The sequence below is a fragment of the Aquarana catesbeiana genome, linkage group LG01, assembly GCF_042186555.1.
Source record: "Aquarana catesbeiana isolate 2022-GZ linkage group LG01, ASM4218655v1, whole genome shotgun sequence".
NCBI lineage: Eukaryota > Metazoa > Chordata > Amphibia > Anura > Ranidae > Aquarana > Aquarana catesbeiana.
This window is the reverse complement of record NC_133324.1, coordinates 48,724,616-48,749,008: the sequence shown is the minus strand read 5'-3', so window position 1 is coordinate 48,749,008 and position 24,393 is coordinate 48,724,616. Positions and strand designations below refer to the sequence as shown.

The window sequence follows — 24,393 nt, the reverse complement described above, 5'->3', positions numbered from 1 at the left end:
GAGGAGCTACAGTTCAATGAGGGAACCATGAATGCCAACATGTACTGTGACATACTGAAGCAGAGCATGATCCCCTCCCTTCAGAGACTGGGCGGCAGGGCAGTATTCTAACATGATAACGAGCCCAAACACACCTCCAAGATGACCACTGTCTTGCTAAAGAAGCTGAGGGTAAAGGTGATAAACTGGCCAAACATGTCCCCAGACCTAAACCCTATTGAGCATCTGTGGGACATCCTCACACGGAAGGTGGAGGAGCGCAAGGTCTTTAACATCCACCAGCTCTGTGATGTCATCATGGAGGAGTAGAAGAGGACTCCAGTGACAACCTGTGAAGCTCTGGTGACCTCCATGCCCAAGAGGGTTAAGGCAGTGCTGGAAAATAATGGTGGCCACACAAAATATTGAAACTTTGGGCCCAATTTGGACATTTTCACTTAGGGGTGTACTGACTTTTGTTGCCAGCGGTTTAGACATTAATGGCTGTGTGTTGAGTTATTTTGAGACGACAGCAAATTTACACTGTTATACAAGCTGTACACTCACTACTTTACATTGTAGCAAAGTGTCATTTCTTCAGTGTTGTCACATGAAAAGATAGAATAAAATATTTATAAAAATGGGAGGGGTGTACTCACTTTTGTGAGATACTGTATATATATATATATATATATATATATGTATGTATAATATTTAGGTATGCAAATTAGTCACAGAGTTGTTGGCTTAGGCATCTTGGAACCAATTTGCATGAACTCTACGCAGATATAAAGGACACAAATCAGTGCAGCTCTGTAATCATTGGTACATCATTAAATGTAATTTTTTTAATGCAAACAGTTTAAGTACCTGAATTTGACTTGTTATCAGCCTCTTGCAGTCCCTGTACAGCACAGCACAAGACAGGGAGAGAGGGAAGCAGAACAGGGAGCCAGTAAGGCCTGCTGCAGTGCAAATAGCATGCAAAAAGGAGTAACAGAGAGATGAGCTCATCAGTGCTCTGCTTCTCTTTTCACTGTCCAATCACAGGGTGGGGACTTGGATAAGACCTGTAAGGAAAAGTGAAACTGCAGCAGAGCAGATCAGGATCCCTTCCCCTGCCAGACAAGACTGTGTTCTGTGGCAATGCCGTGTAAATCTCAGAACAGAAATACAAATCCTTTGGCAGCTAATACAACTCTCTTATATGTATTTCATCAGTATATTTAGCTGTATTATACCTGTTTAGCTTTAAAAGGAATATCTGTTTTGGGTGGAGTGATCCTTTAAATTCCATTTACATATGCAATTAACACAATGGCATAATCGCTGAAACAGAAATGACAATGCCCACTTTGCTACAGTACATGAAGCTGAGTAGATGCAGTACTTGCTCTCCACTACAAGGGTTGCCGAAGTGTCTTCAGTTCTGGGAATGTCAGAGCATGGGTTGGCTGACTAAGTTCTGGCAGTGCTTTAAAATAAATAAAACGTAATAATTCAATATTACATCAGTCTTGTTTTAGTCTGTTGTCTCCTCCAGGTCAGTTATTATATACAATTCATCTTGCTTATATACAACTCTTGTCTCTTACAGAGTCCAACATTTGAACCAGTGCTAGGTGAGTGGAAACTGTAGGTCCAATCTCCTTATATAGTCCCAGAGTTTACATGTATTCACAGTTCACCATCTCTGTGTTCCCATTTTCCATCTCCTGTAACTTTTTCTCTTCATGGTCTGTCTGAAGGTGAAGTCCCACCAGCAACTTGTACAGGAAGGCTCCGGTCAGACCACCCACTAGAGGGGCCACAATAGGTATCCAGCACCAGTAGTTTCCAGCCCTGGAATGGAAAAACAAAGACTGTGGTCTATGGTTGTAAACAGGTTCCAGCAAGACAATTGTCCATTGACATATCGTTATATTTTTTCTTTTTTATTATTATTATTATTATTATTATTATACAGGATTTATATAGTGCCAACAGTTTACGCAGCGCTTTACATTAACTTTATTCTTCCTGTATCCTGTGCTTGTTAAGCTGGCCACAGTTGGATCTAAATTCAGCCTGTTCAGCAGAGACTGGATGAATTTTCATCAACGGTCTCTATTCAACAGAAGTCGATAATTGAATGTTAATTTTTTTTTTTTTTGTTCAGCCTATTGGCTGATGGAAAAAAAAAAAAAGTCATCTATGGCCAGCTTTCGTGGAGGATTCTTGGACACATTACACACATATGGCTGTGCACACCTCAAGGAGGATGCTCCACTTTCTTCTCTGGCCTTTTTCTGAGTTATACTCATTTCCTCCTCCCAGTTTACTCTCTCCACAAATGTGACCCCTTTTCTCCTCCGCGCTGTAATCCTCAGTTTTGCTCTCCTCACCACTCCACTCTTCCCTTAGTGTGTCTGCTCTTCTCCTCTGCACAAAAATCAATACTTTCCTCCTCTGTGTACTCGCTCTTCTGCTTTGTTCCCAATCTCCTACCTGTCCCACCACTTGTCTCCCCATTCTACTGTCTCCCTTTCTGTTTCCATTTTCTGCCTTCTGCGCCTGAAGTTTCTTCACGTGACCCTCTTTTGTGTCGTCTTCTCCTTCTGCTCAATACCCTCAATGCCTCTGGTAGCCTCTTAGCTCCTTCTCCACTTTGTTGCATTTCCCAGTCGGAGGACCCACTATGCTTTCTGCTCCTTTCCCCATCAGTGTCTATCCCATTTACCATCAACTACTGTGCCCCACCCTTTGCTATGATACAACTTTAGTGGAGGGTTCTTGCACACGTTTGGCTGTGCACACCTCAAAGATGATGCTCTACTCTCTTCTCTGCTCTCCTTCTGAGTTTTACTCAGTTCTCTTTCTCAGTGTACACTCTGCTCCTATGTGACCCCCTTTCACCTCTCCACTGTCATCCTAAGTTTTGCTTGCTTCACTTCTAGGACCTCTCCCCCCACCCCCCCCCATTCTTTTTTTCAGCCTGTCCACTCTTCTCTTAGCGTGTCTGCTCTCCTCTGTATAAAATTCACTTGTTCCTCCTCGGTGTACTGATTTTCATTGTCCCACCACTTCCCTCCTCATCCTACTGTTAAGCTCTCTCTTTCTGTTTCCATTCTCTACTTTCTTCATTCGAAGTTTCTTCATGCGATCCAATTTTGTGTCCTCTTCTACTTCTGCCGACTATCTTCAATGCCTCTGGTTAACATCTTAGCTCCTTCTCCACTTTACTGCATTCCCCAGAAGGAGGACCTACTATGTTCTCTGCTCCTTCCCCTATCAGTGTCTATCCCATTTATCATCAACTACTGTGCCCCAACCTTTACTCTGATATAACTTTAGTGGAGGATTCTTGCACATGTTTGGCTGTGCACGCCTCAAGGATTATGCTTCACTCTCTTCTCTGCTCTCCTGAGTTCTACTCATTTTCTTTTCCCAGTGTACTCTCCAGTCTGGTGTGACCCCTTTCTTCCTCTACGCTGTAATCTTCAGTTTTGCTCTCTTCACCACTGGATTTTCTCCCCCCCCCCATTCTCCTCTCTTCTCTTAGTGTGTCTGCTCTCCTCCTCTGTGCAAAATTCAACACTTTCCTCCTCAGTGTACAGTCACGCCCTTACCTATTTCCATTCTCTACTGTCCGTGCCTGATGTTTCTTTATGTGACCCTCTTTTGTGTCCTCTCCACCTTCTGCCCAATACCCTTAATGTCTCTGACTAACCTCTTAGCTCCTTCTCCACTTTGTTGTGTTCCCCAGTTGGAGGACCCACCATGTTTTCTGCTCCTTCACCCATCCGTGTCTATCTCATTTACCATCAACTACTGTGCCCCACCCTTTACTATGATCAGCTTACATATCCTGCCCCAACAAAAACATATGTCTTCTGTTTATCAATGATCGGGAGCTTGTAGAACATGCTCCTGATCACATCATAATTGACAGCCAATGATCACATGATCTAAAAGTCCAGGAAACACCTTTGTTTTTGCCAACTAAATAAAAAAATAAAATATGATCTGATGCACCCAATGATGCACCTCCATCCCTACATTAACATACCCATAAAAACCTTCTATTTGCCCTGGGACTTTATATGAGGCACAACACATACAACCAATAAATAAATGGTATACAAGATTACAGGTTTATTAAAGCTGTTCGGTTTGATGAAGGAGCACTCCGAAATATGTTGCCGCCTACCTCGCGAGGTCATCACAGCATGACGTCCTTCCAGCCACAGCATTCACGCCAGCCTGCATCCCAGCCTGGCGCGGCTTCCCTCACTTGTCCACCTGCCTGAAAATTACCATCATCCATCCCCCTTTGGAACTGCGGACATCTGACTGCCCACAGCCTGCCAGTCCATCCAGATAAGATGTCATGGTGACACTCACCTGCGCCCCTGAGTTTTTTTTAATAATTGTGTTTTTATACATTTTATTGTTACACTTAGATGGCAGCGCCTTCTCCTTCAGTTTTCCATTAAAGTTCACAGAGGCTATCAATACCCTCATTGAAAAAGATCTGCAGCCATTTATGAAGTGAACTTCTTCCACACTGACCTTTATCCCATGCACTGACATTCTAGCTACAATGGGTCCAAGACCCACTCTCTATCTGTTTGCGCTAAGGAATTTTTATCTATTTTTCCTATTAATAAATAGATACAAAGCTCATTATATAAAAAACAGATATAATAATAGCAAACTGATTTGTAGTTGTTCTATATGAATATATTTCATATATAGTTAAAAAAGTATTGGCCATATACATTCCAGGTATCAATACATGATTAGATTAGAAAATGCAGGCGAAAATTCAACGCGTTTCGTCAATCACGTGAACAAAGATTCACAAAAAACTTCGGGTTTTGGGATGCATTTTCTAATCCAATCATGTTTTGATCCCTGGAATGTATATGACCAGTAATATTTTAACTATATATGAAATGTATTGCTATAGAATAACTACAATTCAGCTTGCTATTATTTTTATTTTATATGTTTTTTTTATGTAATGAGATTTGTATCTATTTATCAATAAAGTGGTGATCTTGTATACCATTTATTTATTGGTTGTATGTGTTGTGCCTCATATAAAGTCCCAGGGCAAATAAAATATTTTTATGAATTGTCTTAAAGGGCCTGAGAGAGGCAGAAAGGGGATTAAACATTAGTTTTATGGCTAATTTTTTTACCAGATGCAGTCCAATGCATTTTTAAACACGCTACAAATGCATATGCAAGAAAAATGAAAGGTAATTCAATGAGCCCAGTTTACACCATTGTAGTGCTTTCACGTGCTTTTAAAAGTATAGCATGAAACATTTTGTCAGACGTAAATGTAGCAAAATGCACGGGAACACACTGCAAACACATGTAAATGCAACTCAGTAAAACAAAAATCATACATAATGCCTAAAAATGCATAATGTGCTGCAAACAGTATATATATATATATATATGTGTGTGTATAAAACGCGCATAACTGCACAGTGGACAGGGAGATTGCGGTACAGAAAATCCCTAGAAAATGATAACTAGAAAAAAGCAACAAAAAATAAAATTGTCCTTAAAGAATTCAAGTCCCCCCCTCCCCCTTTAATGTGTCATCTGTGCGTCAACATGGAGCTCCTACAAAATTGTAGAGGTTACCTGAACACATCCAGCCCCCACCCTGCAACGGCTGTGAAGAGGCGGGGCCCAATATCTCTGGCGGGGTTGATAGCATATCCGGAATTCATGCCCATAGACATTCCAATAACGGTGACCAGGAGCCCGATTACCACGGCCTGCGTGCCTCCAAGTGCCGGGCTGTTCTTCTTATCATTTATAGCCAAGATACATAACAAAAGCGCAGCTGTTCCCACCACCTGCAATGACATGTTACATTATGACCTTCTGTGTACTGGATCTGCCCTCAAGTTCTGGATTTGCTGTGTTTCTATGTCTGACCATCTGGTACCTCACATGCAGCGATAACAAACCTCCAACAAGTTCCCACCACCTCCAGCACCCACCACTGTTTTCCCTTGGGATCGCTGTGATTGGTTCACAGCAATCACAAGATACAGTGCATGCCTGCTTTGGGATCTTTAGCTTTCTCAGTGATCCTTTTTCGGTCTCCTGAGGGTCAGAGGTCTAAACGAAGTCTAATCTTCTCCAGCATAACCTGCAAAGAAGGATGTTGCTGTGCCACGTTTCCAGGTTCTGTCTGCTCAAGTGGTATGTGAGGGTGCCTAGGCACCCTGAACCTACAGCCTCATTGCTGTATACCTGCTGTGTAAGATCTAAGGCACTGCTGCCTGTAACTGCTAGTAACACCAGATTTGGTGGCATCACTACTGTGCTGCTCAATGTTTTCCTTGCTGGAGAGGAAGCCATATCTGAGAACCTGCAGTGCAAGGATCTCCCTGCTTCTGCTTCATTCATTCTGTGGGTCTGTGCTTCCTCCAATGTTCTTACTGTTTCTTGAATATCCCCCCACCAGTCATTAGGTTACCAGTCATCAGAGAAGCAAAGCCCTGTTCTTCTACCAAGATGGCCACCCCTACACAGGGACATAGTGCAGAACAAGGCATGATAAGTCAGTAATGGGGAAAAGATGAGCTGCGGGGAGACTACCTGCAATCAAGTGAGCGGTCCATTACCTTCTGTTTGACTTTTTTGAGGACATCTATCAGAGCTCAGTTCCTCTTTAAGAATCTTTTCATACGAGCCACAGGTGCCATGCAAAATTGGTAGCACCGAAAGTCAAAGAAGAAAATAATGCTGACACTTGGAAAGCTTCAAGTGAATCTCTTTTATTTAGAGCAGAGGTCTCCAAACGATGGCCCTCCAGCTGTTGCAGAACTGCACGTCCCATGAGGCATTGTAAAACTCTGACATTCAGAGACATGACTAGGCATTATGGGAATTGTAATTCCTGAACAACTGGATGGCCATAGTTTGGAGACCCTTGATTTAGAGCATAAGGACAAAACACCAAAATATATACCTTCCTATGTATTATATGGACATCAGGGCAGGAAATGAGGGGAATCTCTCAAATGGGAGCACACACAGAACCCAGTTTATAGCAGCTGGACCAAAAAAAATATTCATCCATGGTACATGATGCTCCTGGATGCTGTGAAAAGTAAACCTTGACTTTTTGTTTCATGTAACATTGGCCATACCCCAGCAGAATTTTGTTTAAAAAAAATTCAATTTTGGGACATTCATTAAATTTTTGAATGGTTAGTTGGATCAAATCAATGTTCATTTTCATCTGCAGTGTCAAGAAAAGGAGCAGGATGGAAATTCTTCAATGAACGAAGTTTCTAACTGTGAGTGTAGTTTTCGTTAGTGAAAAATCATACATACTGCAGCTAACCAATCAATAGATGTGGTGGCTGCATCAGTTCTCAGGCCAGTAACACACCCCCTGTATTAGTGAAACACCACTCTGGAGGAATGAGTATAGGAGGCACAGCAGACAGAAGCATTGTCATTGTGAGGGGGCGGGAAGTGTTAGATGTACTGGTAGATTTTGAACCACTAACAAATTGTAGCCAAAAACTGAAAATTGTATACTCACCTTTCCGTAATTTTCCTTTCCTGGTGCATCTTAATGGCAGCATACAATGGGGGCGGAGTCACCACCCATTGTATGCTGCCATGATGCACCCGGAAAAACAGCTTACACTTTATAATCAGTTATAGCAAACAGTTTTTGCATGAATAAATAAAAGCTGATCTTTTTAATCACCCCTGCCAATTTTAAGTGGTTTGTCTCATCCATGTAAACTGATACATTCTGCTGGAGAGTTTGTGCTGTGTTTGTGCTGTGAAAAAACAAAAGACTTGCTGGCTAGATTACAAGATGAAAATAGAAAAAAGAAAGCCTAAAAAAATCTGAAATCTTTTTTGCTGTTGATAAGGAGGATGTGCTGGTGTAACAATAGTGGGTTTCTTTGCGTTTAATCTGATCACATTCACAAACATGTACGAAGTGTAAAACTTGATTAGTTAAATCATCTGTTATTGTTTACAAGACCGAGTATAGATTTGTACAGTATATACAGCATAGGCAGTAATAAATAACTAACCTGAAATAATATTACCTTTGTACCAGTATTCTTGCTGAGGTGTTGGTTTACGTTTCTATTTTATTGGTAGCGCCAATAAACTTGGTATTTATAGAGTGCTGTTATCTCTTCCTGCATATTGAACTATAGAATAGACTTGGCTGATTGCCTATTAGATGTCCAATGCGATATATATAATATATATATATATATATATATATATATATATATATATATATATACTGTATATACAGTATCTCACAAAAGTGAGTACACCCCTCACATTTTTGTAAATGTTTTATTATATCTTTTCATGTGACAACACTGAAGAAATGACACTTTGCTACAATGTAAAGTAGTGAGTGTACAGCTTGTATAACAGTGTAAATTTGTTGTCCCCTCAAAATAACTCAACACACAGCCATTAATGTCTAAACCGCTGGCAACAAAAGTGAGTACACCCCTAAGTGAAAATATCCAAATTGGGCCCAATTAGCTATTTACTCTCCTCACTGTCATGTGACTCGTTAGTGTTACAAGGTCTCAGGTGTGAATGGGGAGCAGGTGTGTTAAATTTGGTGTTATCGCTCTCACTCTTTCATACTGGTCACTGGAAGTTCAACATGGCACCTCATGGCAAAGAACTCTCTGAGGATCTGAAAAAAATAATTGTTGCTCTACATAAAGATGGCCTAGGCTATAAGAAGACTGCCAAGACCCTTAAACTGAGCTGCAGCACGGTGTCCAAGACCATACAGAGGTTTAACAGGACAGGTTCCACTTAGAACAGGCCTCGCCATGGTCGACCAAAGAAGTTGAGTGCACGTGCTCAGCATCATATCCAGAGGTTGTCTTTGGGAAATAGACATATGAGTGCTGCCAGCATTGCTGCAGAGGTTGAAGGGGTGGGGGGTCAGCCTGTCAGTGCTAACAGTTTGCTGAAGACAAGCAGACTAAGGACATGGATTACTGGAACCATGTCCTGTGGTCTGATGAGACCAAGATAAACTTATTTGGTTCAGATGGTGTCAAGCATGTGTGGCGGCAACCAGGTGAGGAGTACAAAGACAAGTGTGTCTTGCCTACAGTCAAGCATGGTGGTGGGAGTGTCATGGTCTGGGGCTGCATGAGGAGTGCTGCCAGCACTGGAGAGCTACAGATCATTGAGGGAACCATGAATGGCAACATGTACTCTGACATACTGAAGCAGAGCATGATCCCCTCCCTTCGAAGACTGGGCAGTATTCCAACATGATAACGACCCCAAACACACCTCCAAGATGACCACTGCCTTGCTAAAGAAGCTGAGGGTAAAGGTGATGGACTGGCCAAGCATGTCTCCAGACCTAAACTCTATTGAGCATCTGTGGGACATCCTCAAATGGAGGGTGGAGGAGCGCAAGGTCTCTAACATCCACCACCTCCGTGATGTCATCATGGAGGAGTGGAAGAGGACTCCAGTGGTAACCTGTGAAGCTCTGGTGAACTCCATGCCTAAGAGGGTTAAGGCAGTGCTGGAAAATAATGGTGGCCACACAAAATATTGACACTTTGGGCCCAATGTGGACATTTTCACTTAGGGGTGTACTCACTTTTGTTGCCAGCAGTTTAGACATTAATGGCTGTGTGTTGAGTTATTTTGAGGGGACAGCAAATTTACACTGTTATACAAGCTGTACACTCACTACTTTACATTGTAGCAAAGTGTCATTTCTCCAGTGTTGTCACATGAAAAGATATAATAAAATATTTACAAAAATGTGAGGGGTGTACTCACTTTTGTGAGATACTGTATATACAACCCCTGGCAAAAATGATGGAATCACTAGTCCCTGAGGATGTCCCTTCAGTTGTTTATTGTTGCAGAAAAAAAGCAGATCACAGACATGGCCAAAAACTAAAGGCATTTCAAATGGCAACTTTCTGGCTTTAAAAAACACTAAAAGAAATCAAGAAAAATAATTGTGGTGGCCAGTAACAGTTAGATTTATAGAACAAGCACAGGGAATAAATTATGGAATCACTCAATTGTGAGGAAAAAATTATGGAATCATGAAAAACAAACAAAATAACACTCCAACACATCACTAGTACTTTGTTGCACCACCTCTGGCTTTTATAACTGCTTGCAGTCTCTGAGGCATTGACTTAAAGTGGGGTTCCACCCAAAAAACAAAAATACCTGGAAAGATTCTAAAAAAAAAAACAAAAAAAATTTGGATATTTTTTTTTTTTCACTTACCTCTAAATGCCTGTTGCTAGGTGGTCCCTCGTAGTCTGCCTGTTCCTTTGCCTGGGATGGTGACATCACTTCCCCCCAGGCACAGGAAGGGCTCCTCTCTGCTCCCTCCCTCCTGTCAATCATCTGGGATCCATTACAGGTCCCAGGTGATTGAGCGGCCAATCACGGCGCGCGGCGCCGCTCGCGCATGCGCAGTGGGTGCCAGGCTGTGAAGCCACAGCCCAGCGCCCACGGTTGAAATGCCGGCGCCGACGAGCGGGGCTTCGATCCCCCGCATCACTGGACCCAGGGACAGGTAAGTGTCCAATTAAAAGTCAGCAGGTGCAGTATTTGTAGCTGCTGACTTTTAATTTTTTTTTTTTTTGACGGCCCCCCTGGGTGGAACTCCTCTTTAATGAGTGATAAACAGTACTCTTCATCAATCTGGCTCCAGCCTTCTCTGATTGCGGTTGCCAAATCATCTTTGCAGGTTGGAGCCTTGTCATGGACCATTTTCTTTAACTTCCACCACAGATTTTCAATTGGATTCATGACATTGACCTTATGTGTCTTTCTTCAAGGAATTTTTTCACAGTTTTTGCTCTATGGCAAGATGCATTATCATCTTGATAAACGATTTCATCATCCCCAAACATCCTTTCAATAGATGGGAAAAGAAAAGTGTCCAAAATTTCAATGTAAACCTGTGCATTTATTGAAGATTTAATGACAGCCATCTCCCCAGTGCCTTTACCTGACATGCAGCCCCATATCATAATTGACTGTGGAAATTTGCATGTTTTCTTCAGACAGTCGTCTGCATAAATCTCATTGGAACGTCACCAAACAAAAGTTCCAGCATCATCACCTTGCCCAATGCAGATTCGAGATTCATCACTGAATATGACTTTCATCCAATCATCCACAGTCCACGATTGCCTTTCCTTAGCCCATTGTAACCTTGTTTTTTTGTGTTTAGGTGTTAGAGATGGCTTTCTTTTAGCTTTTCTGTACATTTCCTTTAGGCGGATTCTTACAGTTCAGTCACAGATGTTGACTCCAGTTTCCTCCCATTTGTTCCTCATTTGTTTTGTTGTACATTTTCTGTTTTCAAGGCATATTGCTTTAAGTTTTCTGTCTTGACACTTTGGTGGCTTCCTTGGTCTACCAGTATGCTTGCCTTTAACCACCTTCCCATGTTGTTTGTATTTGGTCCATGTTTTAGACACATCCGACTGTGAACAACCAATATCTTGTGCAACACTGCGTGATGATTTACCCTCTTTACCTACATACTAACAAGCAGATTTAATCTGATGCAGGTGTTAGTGTTTGTAATGAAAATTTACAGGGTGATTCCATAATTTTTTCCTCAGAATTGAGTGATTCCATAATTTATTCCCTGTGCTTGTTCTATAAATCTAACTATTACTGGCCACCACAATTATTTTTCTTGATTTCTTTTAGTGTTTCTTAAAGCCAGAAAGTTGCCATTTGAAATGCCTTTAGTTTTTGGCCATGTCTGTGATCTGCTTTTTTTCTACAACAATAAACAACTGAAGGAACATCCTCAGGGACTGATGATTCCATAATTTTTGCCAGGGGTTGTATATACAGTGGGGCAAAATGTCGTCTTTTTTGCCCCACTGTATGTATATATATATATATATATATATATATATATATATATATATATATATATTGTATATACAAACACACTTTCCAAATGGCCAAAAGGTTTTGGACACCTGACCATCACACCTAATGTCAGTCATGGACATTCATTTTACGTTTCCCTCCCTTTAGCAGCTTTAACATCCTTCACTCCTCTGGGAAGCCTTTCCACAAGAAATTGGAGTGTGACTGTGGGAATTTATGTCCAGTCAGCCAACATTTAGGAGAACATTTGAAGGTTATGTTGGATGAGAAGACCTGGCTCACCATTGGTGTTCCGATTCATCCCACAGGTGTTCAGTCAGGGCTCTTTGCAGGCCACCTGAGTTCCTTCACACCATCAAGCCATGTTTTTATGGAATTGGCTTTGTGCACAGGGGTGCAGTCATGCTGGAACAGAAAAAAAAACCTTCCTCAAACTGTGGGCACAGGGTTGGAAGTGCACAATTGTCTAAAATGATTAATATTATTATTATACAGGATTTATATAGCGCCAACAGTTAGCGCAGTGCTTTACAATCTAAGGGGAGACAGTACAGTTACAATACAATAAAATACATGAGGTTTAAGAGGGCCCTGCTTATAAGAGCTTACAATTTAACAGGGTGGGGCAAGTGGTACAAAGGATAACAGTGGGGGATGAACTGACGGAGGAATTAAAAGTTTAGTTAGTTGGAGGGGTCATAGGCTTCCCTGAGGAAATTAGTTTAGAGAGATCGCTTAAAGGTGGCCAGAGTAGGAGATATCCGGACAGATTGATGTACAGAGTTTCAGAAGATGGGAAAGCCTCTGAAGAAGTCCTGGAGATGAACATGGGAGGAGGAGACAAGAGAGCTAGGGAGCAGGAGGTCTTGGGAGGAGTGGTCTCCTTCACTGGGAAACATCTGAACTCAATTGTTTGGAGGTCATATAGTAATACATTTTAATCTTTGAATCTGAGTTTGAGTTATACAAGCTAAGAACAAAGGTTCCCCCATCTTTACTCCCTATCCTACTGGGAAATAAAGGGGGTCCTCCCAAGGAATGGTTTTAAGGGTCGATTGGGTTGCTACCCTGATTACATCACTGTTTACAATAGTACAGTAGCTAACAGCACATGCATAACAGGGTCAATCATGTAATGCAGAAAAAAGTGGCATCAAAGGCAGTTTTTGCCTTCAAGACATTTACAGCCTTTGGTGGTCATAAAGTAGTCTAATTCCCCAGACCCGACAAGGTTCTGGCTGATAACACACAGTAAGATTCTTCTACACACCTGGTCCAGGAATCCGCTTCCTATGCTCAGGTATGGCTGTGGGTAGGTGGCAAATATACTGGCTGTTTCCAAATCTCCAGTTACAGTGAAGTTACCACCACAATAAACATGCAGGGCATCTGTCAGAAAACAAAGAGATATTATTATAATCACTTGTTAAAATTAGTCTAAAGGTATGTGTTGCACCCTCTAGTGTAGAGTGCTAGCTGTAAAGAGTTAGTGTTTAGTGTAAGTAAATTTTAGCCTGGCTGAGAGCCAGGCTGGGTTGAATCTGGGTCAGGGTGAGTGACTCAGGGAGGCTGGATGACTCATCAGGCAGCACCTCTGGTACCTCCCCCTACTTACTCGAACCTTGGAGAAGCTTCCAGAAGAATGGGAGGAAGGTTAGGAGGAGCTGCATGGAGTATTGAGGAGGGCACCAGCCAATCCCCAGCAAGTGGGCCGGCAGAGGGTGGGCACCTCTTAAATACTCTGGGTCATGCCAGCAGGGGGCAGTCGGGTGGAAGCTGGACATGGAGTGCTGAGGAGGCTGTCGGTGGCCCTTGAGGGTAACCCCTGGTCTGGGGGGGGGGGGCAAACTGGAGCCCTGAGGTTCAGGTGCTGGAGAGATCCTTTTATGACACACGGGGGGAGTCCTGTCCTGGATGCACGGGAGGACAGTGGGAGAGAGTCAGCATGTCCAAAAGAGTTCCAGGGAGAAGTCAGCCAGGTGGCTGATGAATGTGCCGTCTGGGAGGACTGTGGAGAAGTAGCCAGATGGGCTAGTGAAAGGGGAAACTGCAGCCAGGTGGGTTGGCAGCGCCCAAATAGGTGGTGCTGGGATCTAGCTACGGGGATGTAAGCAGGACACTGTATTTCTACACAACCCAAGGGGCCCAGGGGCACTGCCTGTAAAGGGCTTTTTCTACAAGATCTGACTGTTGCCTTTTTGCCAGATCAATTATCAGTGTGCCAGTTAGGATTCTGCAAGCAAGAGTGCTGGAGGAAGTGAGTGGAGTGTATATAGACTGTATATAGGAGAGTTGTCCCTGTAGAGTTCTAAGTCAAGTGGGCATCCCCTATCCCCATCCAAGTTTTATGCCATCAATAAAAAATACAAAACCATTATCACCATGAGTGAATGAAAGGAAATCCCAAATTTTCACAGATTTTAACCAGAAAAGAAATAAAGGGGACATCTTACAATGGGGACACTGGCTTGGGTGGCAACCAGGGGTTTCCCTACATTTGGAGAGATTTCCTCTGACTTCCTGTTTTGGCTATGGGAAGTGAAGGAAAATCTCCCTAATACAGATGGCAAAAATAACTGACAAGGGTTATAACCCTCCCTTACTCTATCCAAAATAGAAAAAAAAATGACCCAAGTTCTACTTTGAAGACAGAATAGTGCAGAAGACAGACTATATCGCCCAAAATAAAAACAATGCAATTTATTAAGGAAATGTACAGCCATGGCCAAAAGTTTTGAGAATGAAACAAATATTAATTTTCACAAAGTCCGCTGCTTCAGTTTTTATGATGGCAATTTGCATATACTCCAGAATGTTATGAAGAGTGATCAGATGAGTTGCAATTAATTGAAAAGTCCCTCTTTGCCATGACAATGAACTTAACCCCATAAAAAACATTTCCACTGCATTTGTGAAGAAGGCTTAAGGGCACCCAAAAAAGTCCAGCAAGCGCCAGGACTGCCTCCTACAGTTGATTTAGCTGCAGGATCTGGGCACCACCAGTGCAGAGCTTGCTCAGGTATGGCAGTGGGCAGGTGTGAGGCGCCCACTGTGAGGCGAAGAATTTTGAGGGATGGCCTGGTGTCAAGAAGGGAAGTAAAGTAGCCACTTCTCTCCAGGAAAAACATCAGGGACAGACTGATATTCTGCAAAAGGTACAGGGATTGGACTGCTGAGGACTGGGGTAAAGTAATTTTCTCTGATGACTTCCTTCCGATTGTTTGGGGCATCCGGAAAAAAACATGTCCGGAGAAGAAAAGGTGAATACTACCATCAGCCCTGTGTCATGCCAACAGTAAGACCATGTGTGGGGTTGCTTCTCAGCCAAGGGAGTGGGCTCACTCACAATTTTGCCTAATAACACAGCCATGAATAAAGGATGGTACAAAAACATCCTCCGAGAGCAACTTCTCCCAACCATCTAAGAACAGTTTGGTGATGAACAATGCCTTTTCCAGCATGATGGAACACCTTGCCATAAGGCAAAAGTGATAACTAAGTGGCCTGGGGAACAAAACATTGAAACTTTGGGTCCGTGGCCAGGAAACTCCTCAGACCTTAATCCCTTTGAGAACTTGTGGCCAATCCTCAAGATGCAGGTGAACAATAGAAAACCCCACAAACTCTGACAAACTCCAAGCACTGATTATGCAAGAATGGGCTGCCATCAGTCAGGATGTGGCCCAGAAGTTCACTGACAGCATGCCGGGGCGAATTGCAGAGGTCTTGAAAAAGAAGGGTCATCGCTGCAAATATTGACTGTTGGCATAAACTTAATGTAATTGCCAAAAAAAATCTGAATTCCAGTCATGTATAAATTAGATCAGGCATAGATCCTCAATAAGGTTATTCTATTGACCTTGGGGGGCCCAGCATACTTTCCTTTCTTGTGTTTTTCTTGTTATTATATTCCCATTGTATAAAGGAAAAGAGACTTGTATAGAGGAAAAGAGAATTATTTTGTATATGGAAAGTGCTTACTCATAAGAATACATCCCAGTGCCCAGTGGCCATCACTACTTATTCATCTTACTTCTGGGATAAAGGCTCCACCAAGTCTTATTAAACATTATGTACATGACTGGAGGCTGAGATGACAAGAGGGCTTCCTTTACAACAAACACCTCTTGAGAGAATAGGGAGCCAGAGGGCACAAGGTGACCTGCATGCAAAGAGTCCAGTCCATGGAGGCAATGGCATCCCTAGGAGGGGCAGAGGGGGCCCTGACCCCCCAACATTATGCTGTGCCCCACCATGTGCCCCCAAATTTTAAAAAATTTATTTATTTTTTTGCAAAAAAGGCAATGTCTAAGAGGGAGAGCGTCTCCCACCTCCCTCTGCTCACTGACACTGCATAATGCACTGCATTATAATGACACTGCACGGCCACCCGATCTGCTCCTTCCGCTGCGTCCTCATTGTCAGGGAGAAGAGCGAGTTTCAGGAAGGACTCCACCAGGACTCTCAGTTACTGAAAAACAGACTGATTTCTCCAGTCCTAAGGACAGGAGAACCAGCCTGTAAATTCCAAGAGATGCCAGACCAGCGCTGTCAATAGCAGGGGCAGGACAGCAAGAGGAGGCTGGGGAACCCCACAGTGGCAGAACACCAGGGCCCGGTGGCAAGACAACTTTTGCAACCCTGATAGTTCTCCCACTGCTGGACCCTTATATTTTCTTGGTGTGCTGGTGACATATATCTCTTGTTTTCTGCCTCCCTGGGGGGGGGGGGGGGGGGGGGCAATACATTAGGAAGGGAGCTCACTGCAGAACATGTGAAAGGGCCATTGTGGGATCGTAGTAAAGGGCCCCAGGATATATATATAATTGCATTTTATAGTTGCCCCCCTACTTTTGTCCCTGTCCCCCCATGTGGCCCCCCTAAATATGAAAGCTGGAGAAGCCACTGCATGGAGGTTCACTTTTCGAGGCATTTTGGCTATGAGGTGCTTGTGCAGGCCAACAGAAAGGTAGCTATTTGATGTTGTTTTTTAAGAGTATATTTTATATTTTGGGTAATACTTTATATTTAATCTTGAACTACTGAGCTCTGTACTCAACAGATTTCTTACAACAAGAGCTATAGAGAAAAACTGGAGAACTTGTGAAAAGATGCCAAACATCTGCTGCTGACTTGAGATAACATAATAAAATATTCATATGTGCTATTGCATATTTATCTGCCCAAAAAATGATTGTTTGTTATTTTTTAGTCCTCACTGCTGACTATGATAAAGAAAGGAAAGCAAAACCTAGTACACACATTAAGAGCCATGTGGCACTTCCCACATTATGTGAAGTGTGATGTTTCTGAATCCTTATAAGACCATAAAGTCGCGCTCAGTACCGTAGTATAGGCAGAACACCACCACGGCGGCCAGGAAGGATCCAATGATCTGGGACAACATGTACAGGGGAAGTTTCTTCCATGGAAGTTTTCCCAACACACAGTTTGTTAATGACACAGCGCAGTTCATGTGAGCTCCTGAAAGAGACAAGATGCTGTAGTGAGTTGACATTATTATTATTTTACATGTAATTGGTTATTCCATTCAAGAGTTCAGTAAATAGATTATATGGATGACCAGCCTTCAAAGTGGTCCACATCCCTAAACTTACATTGCCACCACCAAGAATTAACAATGGGACTTCTCAGGTGCTACTTTTGTATATACAATGTGTACATCAAAATATAAGTGTGACAGACCAAACTGGGACCCAGGCTTCTGGAGGGGACTGCAGGCTAGCCTCTTGCCTACTGACTATGGGCCCTGGCTTTTATGGAAGCACTACTCTTTGGAAGGTGTGTGCCTGAGGGACCCTTTGAGTGGTCTTATTTCTGATTCAAGTTCCTGTCTCCCCAAAACACACAGACTCTGGGAATCTAGGGCCACTATCAATGTTTAGGGCCTAGATGCCCCATTACCAGCAATGACTGCTTCAGACTGTGAGACTCAAAACAGATGTTAATATCATCAGCTTAAAGTAGCCTGATTCTGCAGTATCCTGATATAATCTGTTTCGCGTCGATATACGTCGGCAGAAGGGCACGTACAGGCAGATTAACGTACCTGTACGTAGCCCTTCAAGAAGCGGTTTGCAGCCTCTGTGAGTGTGATTGCGGGTCCCGCGGACTTGATCGTCTCAGGGAGAGGAAGAACAGGGAGATGCTAATTTAAACAAGCATTTCCCCGTTCTGCCTAGTGACCAGACACTGATCACCGCTCCCTGTAATCGGGAATGGTGATCAGTGTCATGTCACACATAGCCACACCCCCCCCACAGTTAGAATCACTCCCTAGGACACACTTAACCCCTTCACTGCCCCCTAGTGGTTAACCCCTTCACTGCCAGTGTCATTTACACAGTAATCAATGCATTTGTATAGCACTGATTGCTGTATAAATGACAATGGTCCCAAAAATGTGTCAAAAATGTCTGATGTGTCCGCCATAATGTCGCAGTCCCGATAAAAATCGCAGATCGCCGCCATTACTAGTAAAAAATAAATGAAAAATAAAAATGCCATAAAACCATCCCCTATTTTGTAGACGCTATAACTTTTGCGCAAACCAATCAATAAACGCTTATTGCGATTTTTTTTTACCAAAAATATGTAGAAGAATACATATCGGCCTAAACTGAGAAAAAAATTTTTTTTTATATATATTTTTGGGGGATATTTATTATAGCAAAAAGTAAAAAAAAAAATGCGTTTTTTTTTTTCAAAATTTTTGTTTATAGCGCAAAAAATAAAAACCGCAGAGGTGATCAAATACCACCAAAAGAAAGCTCTATTTGTGGAAAGAAAAGGACATCAATTTTGTTTGGGAGCCACATCGCACGACCACGCAATTGTCAGTTAAAGCGACGCAGTGCCGAATTGCAAAAAGTGCTCTGGTCTTTGGCCAGCCAAATAGTCCGGGGCTTAAGTGGTTAAGGTGTTATGTGTCAAGTGTATTTCTCCCATCGTTCTATTGTTTCTGTCTGTCCGATCATCACTTGGAGATGAGATTAACCTTGTGTACACTTGAACTTGTTATGGAACTATTGTGAGATGTTATGTGTTTATACTTATGATAATGTGTAATGTACTCTGTGAGCTTGGTGCCAGACAGTCTGACCTGGAGTGGGAGCTCTGATTATTCACAACATTGTCTGAGTGGGCCCTGAGTCACCTAGGTGGCTAGTTGTTTAATTAACCTAATGTTTATAGTATATGTTGGCTGTTGTTTAGCTACAGTATGTTAATTATATCCCTGTTTACAGTTTGTATTGTTAGGATACTATGATCAGGAGCGGACTGTCCTCCTGTGGGGTATAAAGTATGTATCTGAGTTTCAATAAACAGTCATTGGTTTGAGTTTCGCTTTTTGAATTGAATTAAACATTTTAATAAAAAATTAACATTTTGATGATATTCTAATTTTATGAGATACACCTGTATACTATGGCATATTTAGACAGGAGCCAATTAACCTACCAACATGTGTTTGGAATGTGGGAGGAAACCACAGTACCTGGAGGAAACTCGCACAGTTACAGGGAGAACATGCAAACTCCAGGCAGGTAGTGCCACGTTTGGGATTCGAACCAACGAGCCTAGAGCTGCTAGGCGGTAGTGCCAGCCACAGTGGCATATTAATAAATATGGAATAATGTTTTATATATATTTGTTGAATTTATGTTCTTGGGAGCCGCCCTAGAAAGTCCCTAGTTTTTTGTTGCAATCATTCTCTTCACACTCTCAATGACATAATCACTGTGCTATACATAGCCTGTGCAGAGAGCAGAGCAGTGGAAGGGGCCCCCCAGGATCCACCTACTAGCTAGCTGTTAGGTAATTTGGACAGGGTATAAGCCCCAATCCTTACTAAATTTAATAGGTACGATGCCCGGCGGGTGTGGAGAGGTGACTTTTTGTACATCTTGCTGCATGTATGCGTTCCTTGATCATCCAATCGAGGGCGAATACTGCTGTGCAAAATGTAAGCACATTGTTTCCCTGTCAGCACTGAGAAGTCCCTCCATACTAAAGGAGAGCCAGGAACATACACGGCAGGTGCCGGCAGGGGCCAGCACAGAGGCGGATGGAGACAAAGAGGTGCAGGCACTAGCAAAGAGTAGATGGGTGACAGTCAGGAAGGGTAGAGGGGGAAGTGCCAGGGAGGCCGATCCAGGACTGGAGCATCCCAATAAGTACGCTCCATTGAGTGACATTGGTGAAACCAGTCAGGGACCAGCACTGCTGGAGCTGAGGGACACTTCTAGCTGCCGGGGGAAGAACTCCTGCAGTGAGAGTGGGGGGGCAGCGAAGGGAAAGGAAAGACAGATTCTGGTGGTAGGGGACTCAATTCTTAGAAGGACAGAGAGGGCAATCTGCAATCTGTAACAAAGACCTGAAGCGCCGAACAGTATGTTGTCTACCGGGCGCTCGGGTTCGGCACATCACGGATCTTGTGGACAGATTACTGGGAGGGGCTGGGGAAGACCCAGCTGTCATGGTGCACGTTGGCACCAATGACAAAGTCAGAGGCAGATGGAGTGTCCTAAAGAACGATTTTAGGGACTTAGGAACTAAATTGAGGAAAAGGACCTCCAAGGTAGTGTTCTCAGGAATACTACCGGTACAACGAGCTACACCAGAAAGGCAGAGGGAGATTAGGGAAGTAAACAAGTGGCTGAAGAGCTGGTGTAGTAAGGAAGGGATTGGGTTCCTGGAGGACTGGGCCGACTTCTCAGTCAATAACCGGTACTTTAGAAGGGACGGGCTGCACCTAAATGAGGAGGGTGCAGATCTGCTGGGAATGAAGATGGCCAAAAAGTTAGAGGGGTTTAAACTAAGCGATGGGGGGGGGGTCCAGAGGTAGAGATAGTCAGCACTGAAAATATTCCAGAGGGTAGTATTGGGGGCATTAGTGGTAGGTTGACCAAAGCACAAAAACACAAGGTAAGTATAGTAGCAAGTCCTAGTTGCAATCTCGAAACACCCAATACGAGGACAATATGCGACCGGTCTAAACTATGTGGCATGTTCACCAATGCCAGGAGCATGGCGGACAAGATGGGTGAACTAGAGATATTGTTTTACGAGGAGGATTTGGATTTTGTGGGAATTTCAGAGACCTGGTTCAACAGCTCTCATAATTGGCTGGCAAACATTCAAGGGTATACCCTTTACCTCAAGGATAGAGAGGGTAAAAAAAGGGGAGGGGTATGCCTATATATCAAGAATAATGTACAAGTGAATGTAAGAATTGACATCACTGAGGGAGCTAGGGAGGAGGTGGAATCCTTATGGGTAGAGCTCCAAAGGGATGAAGCTAAGGGGAAAATAATACTGGGAGTATGCTATAGGCCCCCTAACCTGAGGGAGGAAGTGGAGACAGATCTCCTATCACAATTTGGATTAGCAGCAAGGATGGGAAGTGTTATCATAATGGGGGATTTTAATTATCCAGACATAGACTGGGCGGAGGGAACCGCGCATTCAATTAAGGCTCGCCAGCTCCTTAAAGTCTTGCAGGACAATTTTATGGGTCAGATGGTAGACGCAACAACTAGAAATAAAACATTACTGGATCTACTGATTACCAACAATACAGACCTGATCACAGATGTGGAAATACGGGGCAATTTAGGTAACAGCGATCACAGGTCAATTAGTTTCAGTATAAATCACACAAATAGGAAACATAAACATAGTGGCTGTTCAGCTGCTTGTTTTTACAGGTGGTGGGAGCGGACCCCCCCTCCGGTGCTTCTGCCAGCTCTCCCGTGCGATCAGTGAATGAATCTGCCGGCCCTTTTTTACTATAGAGCTGACCGGGAACCAGATGGTCTCCGATTATCTCTATGACCTTCGGAGGCCAGGCATGACGTTACGTTACAATTTCCGACCAACTTTGTGTAACCGTGTATTGGAGCCAACATCCGTCAGAAAAAAAACAGGGATTTTGTTGTCGGAATGTGCGATCGTGTGTACGCGGCATAACTCCGAACAGGTAACTTGTAAAAAATGTTAAAGCGTCGCCTAAGGAGATTTTTAAGTACCAAAGTTTGGCGTCATTCCACGAGTGGGCGCAATTTTAAAGCATGACATGTTAGGTATCTATTTACTCGGCGTTACATCATATTTCACATTATGCAAAAAAAAGTCAGGCTAACTTTAGTGTTTTGTTTTGAATTGGTCTGGGTGGCAAATCCATTTCTAGTGTTGTGTGATCTCTTTTGATCAGGCTATAATGCATCTCTCTGGATGTGCTATTGATAAGTAGCTGTCTGCTGTAAAGAGCAAATCAATGGAACAATGATTGGTAAGAAGAAGATCTGATCACATTTTCAGAGCCATTGATGGAGACAACTTTTTTTTTCTTACAACATCTCAAACTTAGAATTTTAAAGTGATCATGAAGTTTGGTGGTGAAGTAGTGTTGACTGCACTTGGAGTTACACTTTTGTTTACTGGAACAAGACAATCATTAGTGAAAGATTTGATTTGCTATTTGCACACATTCGGTGACAGTTTAACAAATTCCTCGTCGGTGTAGTATTTGAACCTGGAAGCTGGAGTACTCACCGGTGATTCCCCCGGCCACGTGGATACCCATTGTGACACCGATTCCAAAGGACAGGTTAATGCTCAGGTATTGTCCGTATTCCTTCTTTCCCAGAACCACCTGGGCCACTGAGCCCAAACCAAACAGCTGCAGGGAAAAAGAACCTGGTTAGTAATGTTACACGGAACATTTTATCCTGCTGGCATTAAATATCATTGATTAGAAAATAATCTGTGTCAAGTTCACCATAAAAGTCTTGCTTACATCAGGGTCCTCATCAGAAGCCCCCTCCCGACATAAGGGTCCCCATCATATTCCCCGCTTATATTATTGTCCCCATCAGAGTTCCCCTTTACATTAAAGTCCCTATTAGAGTCTGCCTTACATTGGGGTACCAATCAGGGTCCCCCTTGCATCTATGTCTCCATCAGTGTCCCTAATGTGTACATTGTATTTTTTACAAACATTTTCGGGTCAAAAAAAGTCCCCATTGCAGCACCCCTTACATCAGAGCCCCCCTAAACATCAAGGAGTCCATCAGAGTCCTTATTACATCAGAGTCTTCATCAGGTTCACCATCAGGGTTCTCCATCAGTTAGAGTCCCCCTCTGCGTGTCTATCAGAGTCCCCCCTAACATTAGTGTCTCTGCTGTGCACATTCTATAGCAGGGGTCTCCAAACTATGGTGTGACATATGGCCTTCCAGTTGTTCAGGAACTACAATTCCCATTCATGTCTGTGAATGTCGGAGTTTTGCAATGCCTTATGGGATGTGTAGTTCTGCAACAGCTGGAGGCCCGTACTTTGAAGAACCCTGTTGTATAGTTTACAAATATTTTTGGGTTGAAAAAGTCCCCATCGCAGTACCCTTTACATCAGAGTCCCCCCTAAACATCAAGTTCTCCATCAGATTCCTCCTTACATCAGAGTCTTCATCAGGTTCACCATCGATGTTCCCCATCCATCAGAGTCCCCCCTTACATCAGTGTCCCTTTGGTTAGATAATAATAGGTATAAGCAAAATGCACTGATTTAGCAACTTATAAATGCAGTGATGTAACTAACAAACCATCTAGAGTTGTAAACTTTTGGTCTAAACCAGAGGTCTCCAAACTTTTCAGTATGAGTACTACATTGTATATTTTACAAATATTTGTGGGTCAAAAAAAGCCCCCCCCTCACAGTACCCCTTACTTCAGAGTCCTCCTAAACATCAAGGTCCTCTTTAGATTCCATCTTACGTCAGAATCTTCATCAGATTTGCCATCAGAGTTCCCCTTCCATAAGGGCCCCCAACGGAGTCCCCACTTACATCAGTGTGCCCTTCAAAGTTCCCCTTATATCAGTGTCCCCATCAGAGTCCCCCTTACATCATAGTCTTCATCAGACTCCCCGCTTACATTGTTGTCTTCATCAGAGACCCCCTTACATTAGTGTTCCAATCAGAGTCTGCATTACCTTATTGATTTCATCAGAGTCCCCCCTTACATCAGAGTCTCCATCAGAGGCCTAACTTATATCAGGGTCCTCATCAGGGTCTCCCATTACATCATGGTCCCCATCAGAATCCTCACTTATAGCAGAGTCTCCATCAGAGTCTCAGTTACATCAGTGTCCCAATCAGAGTCTCCCCTACAGAGTTCCCCTGTACATTAGGGTCCCCATCAGAATCCTCACTTACATCAAGGTCCTCATCAGAGTCCCCCCGTACATCATGGTCCCCATCAGAGTCCTCACTTATATCAGAGCCTCAGTTACATTAGTGTCCCAATCAGAGTCTCCCCTACATTGTTGTCTCCATCAGAGTCCCCCCTGTACATTAGGGTCCCCATCAGAATCCTCACTTACATCAGGGTTCTCATCAGAGTCCCCTCTTACATCATGGTCTCCATTAGAGTCCTCACTTATATCAGACTCCT

At 43.1% G+C, this 24,393-nt stretch overlaps 1 protein-coding gene across 2 annotated transcripts in view; it reads right to left on the bottom strand.

Moving 5' to 3' along the window:
* Positions 1 to 660: 660 nt before the first annotated feature.
* Positions 661 to 24,393, bottom strand: part of LOC141131303 (aquaporin-7-like) — a 75,588-nt gene continuing 51,855 nt past the window's right edge. For both annotated transcript variants that reach the window (XM_073618441.1, XM_073618433.1), the window contains exons 3-7: positions 22,495 to 22,621; positions 17,263 to 17,400; positions 13,187 to 13,305; positions 5,623 to 5,840; positions 661 to 1,821 (exon numbers count right to left, since the gene is read on the bottom strand). In XM_073618441.1, coding sequence (XP_073474542.1) covers positions 1,647 to 1,821; positions 5,623 to 5,840; positions 13,187 to 13,305; positions 17,263 to 17,400; positions 22,495 to 22,621 — 777 coding nt within the window. In that variant the 3' untranslated portion in view covers positions 661 to 1,646. The remainder of the gene's footprint in view (positions 1,822 to 5,622; positions 5,841 to 13,186; positions 13,306 to 17,262; positions 17,401 to 22,494; positions 22,622 to 24,393) is intronic.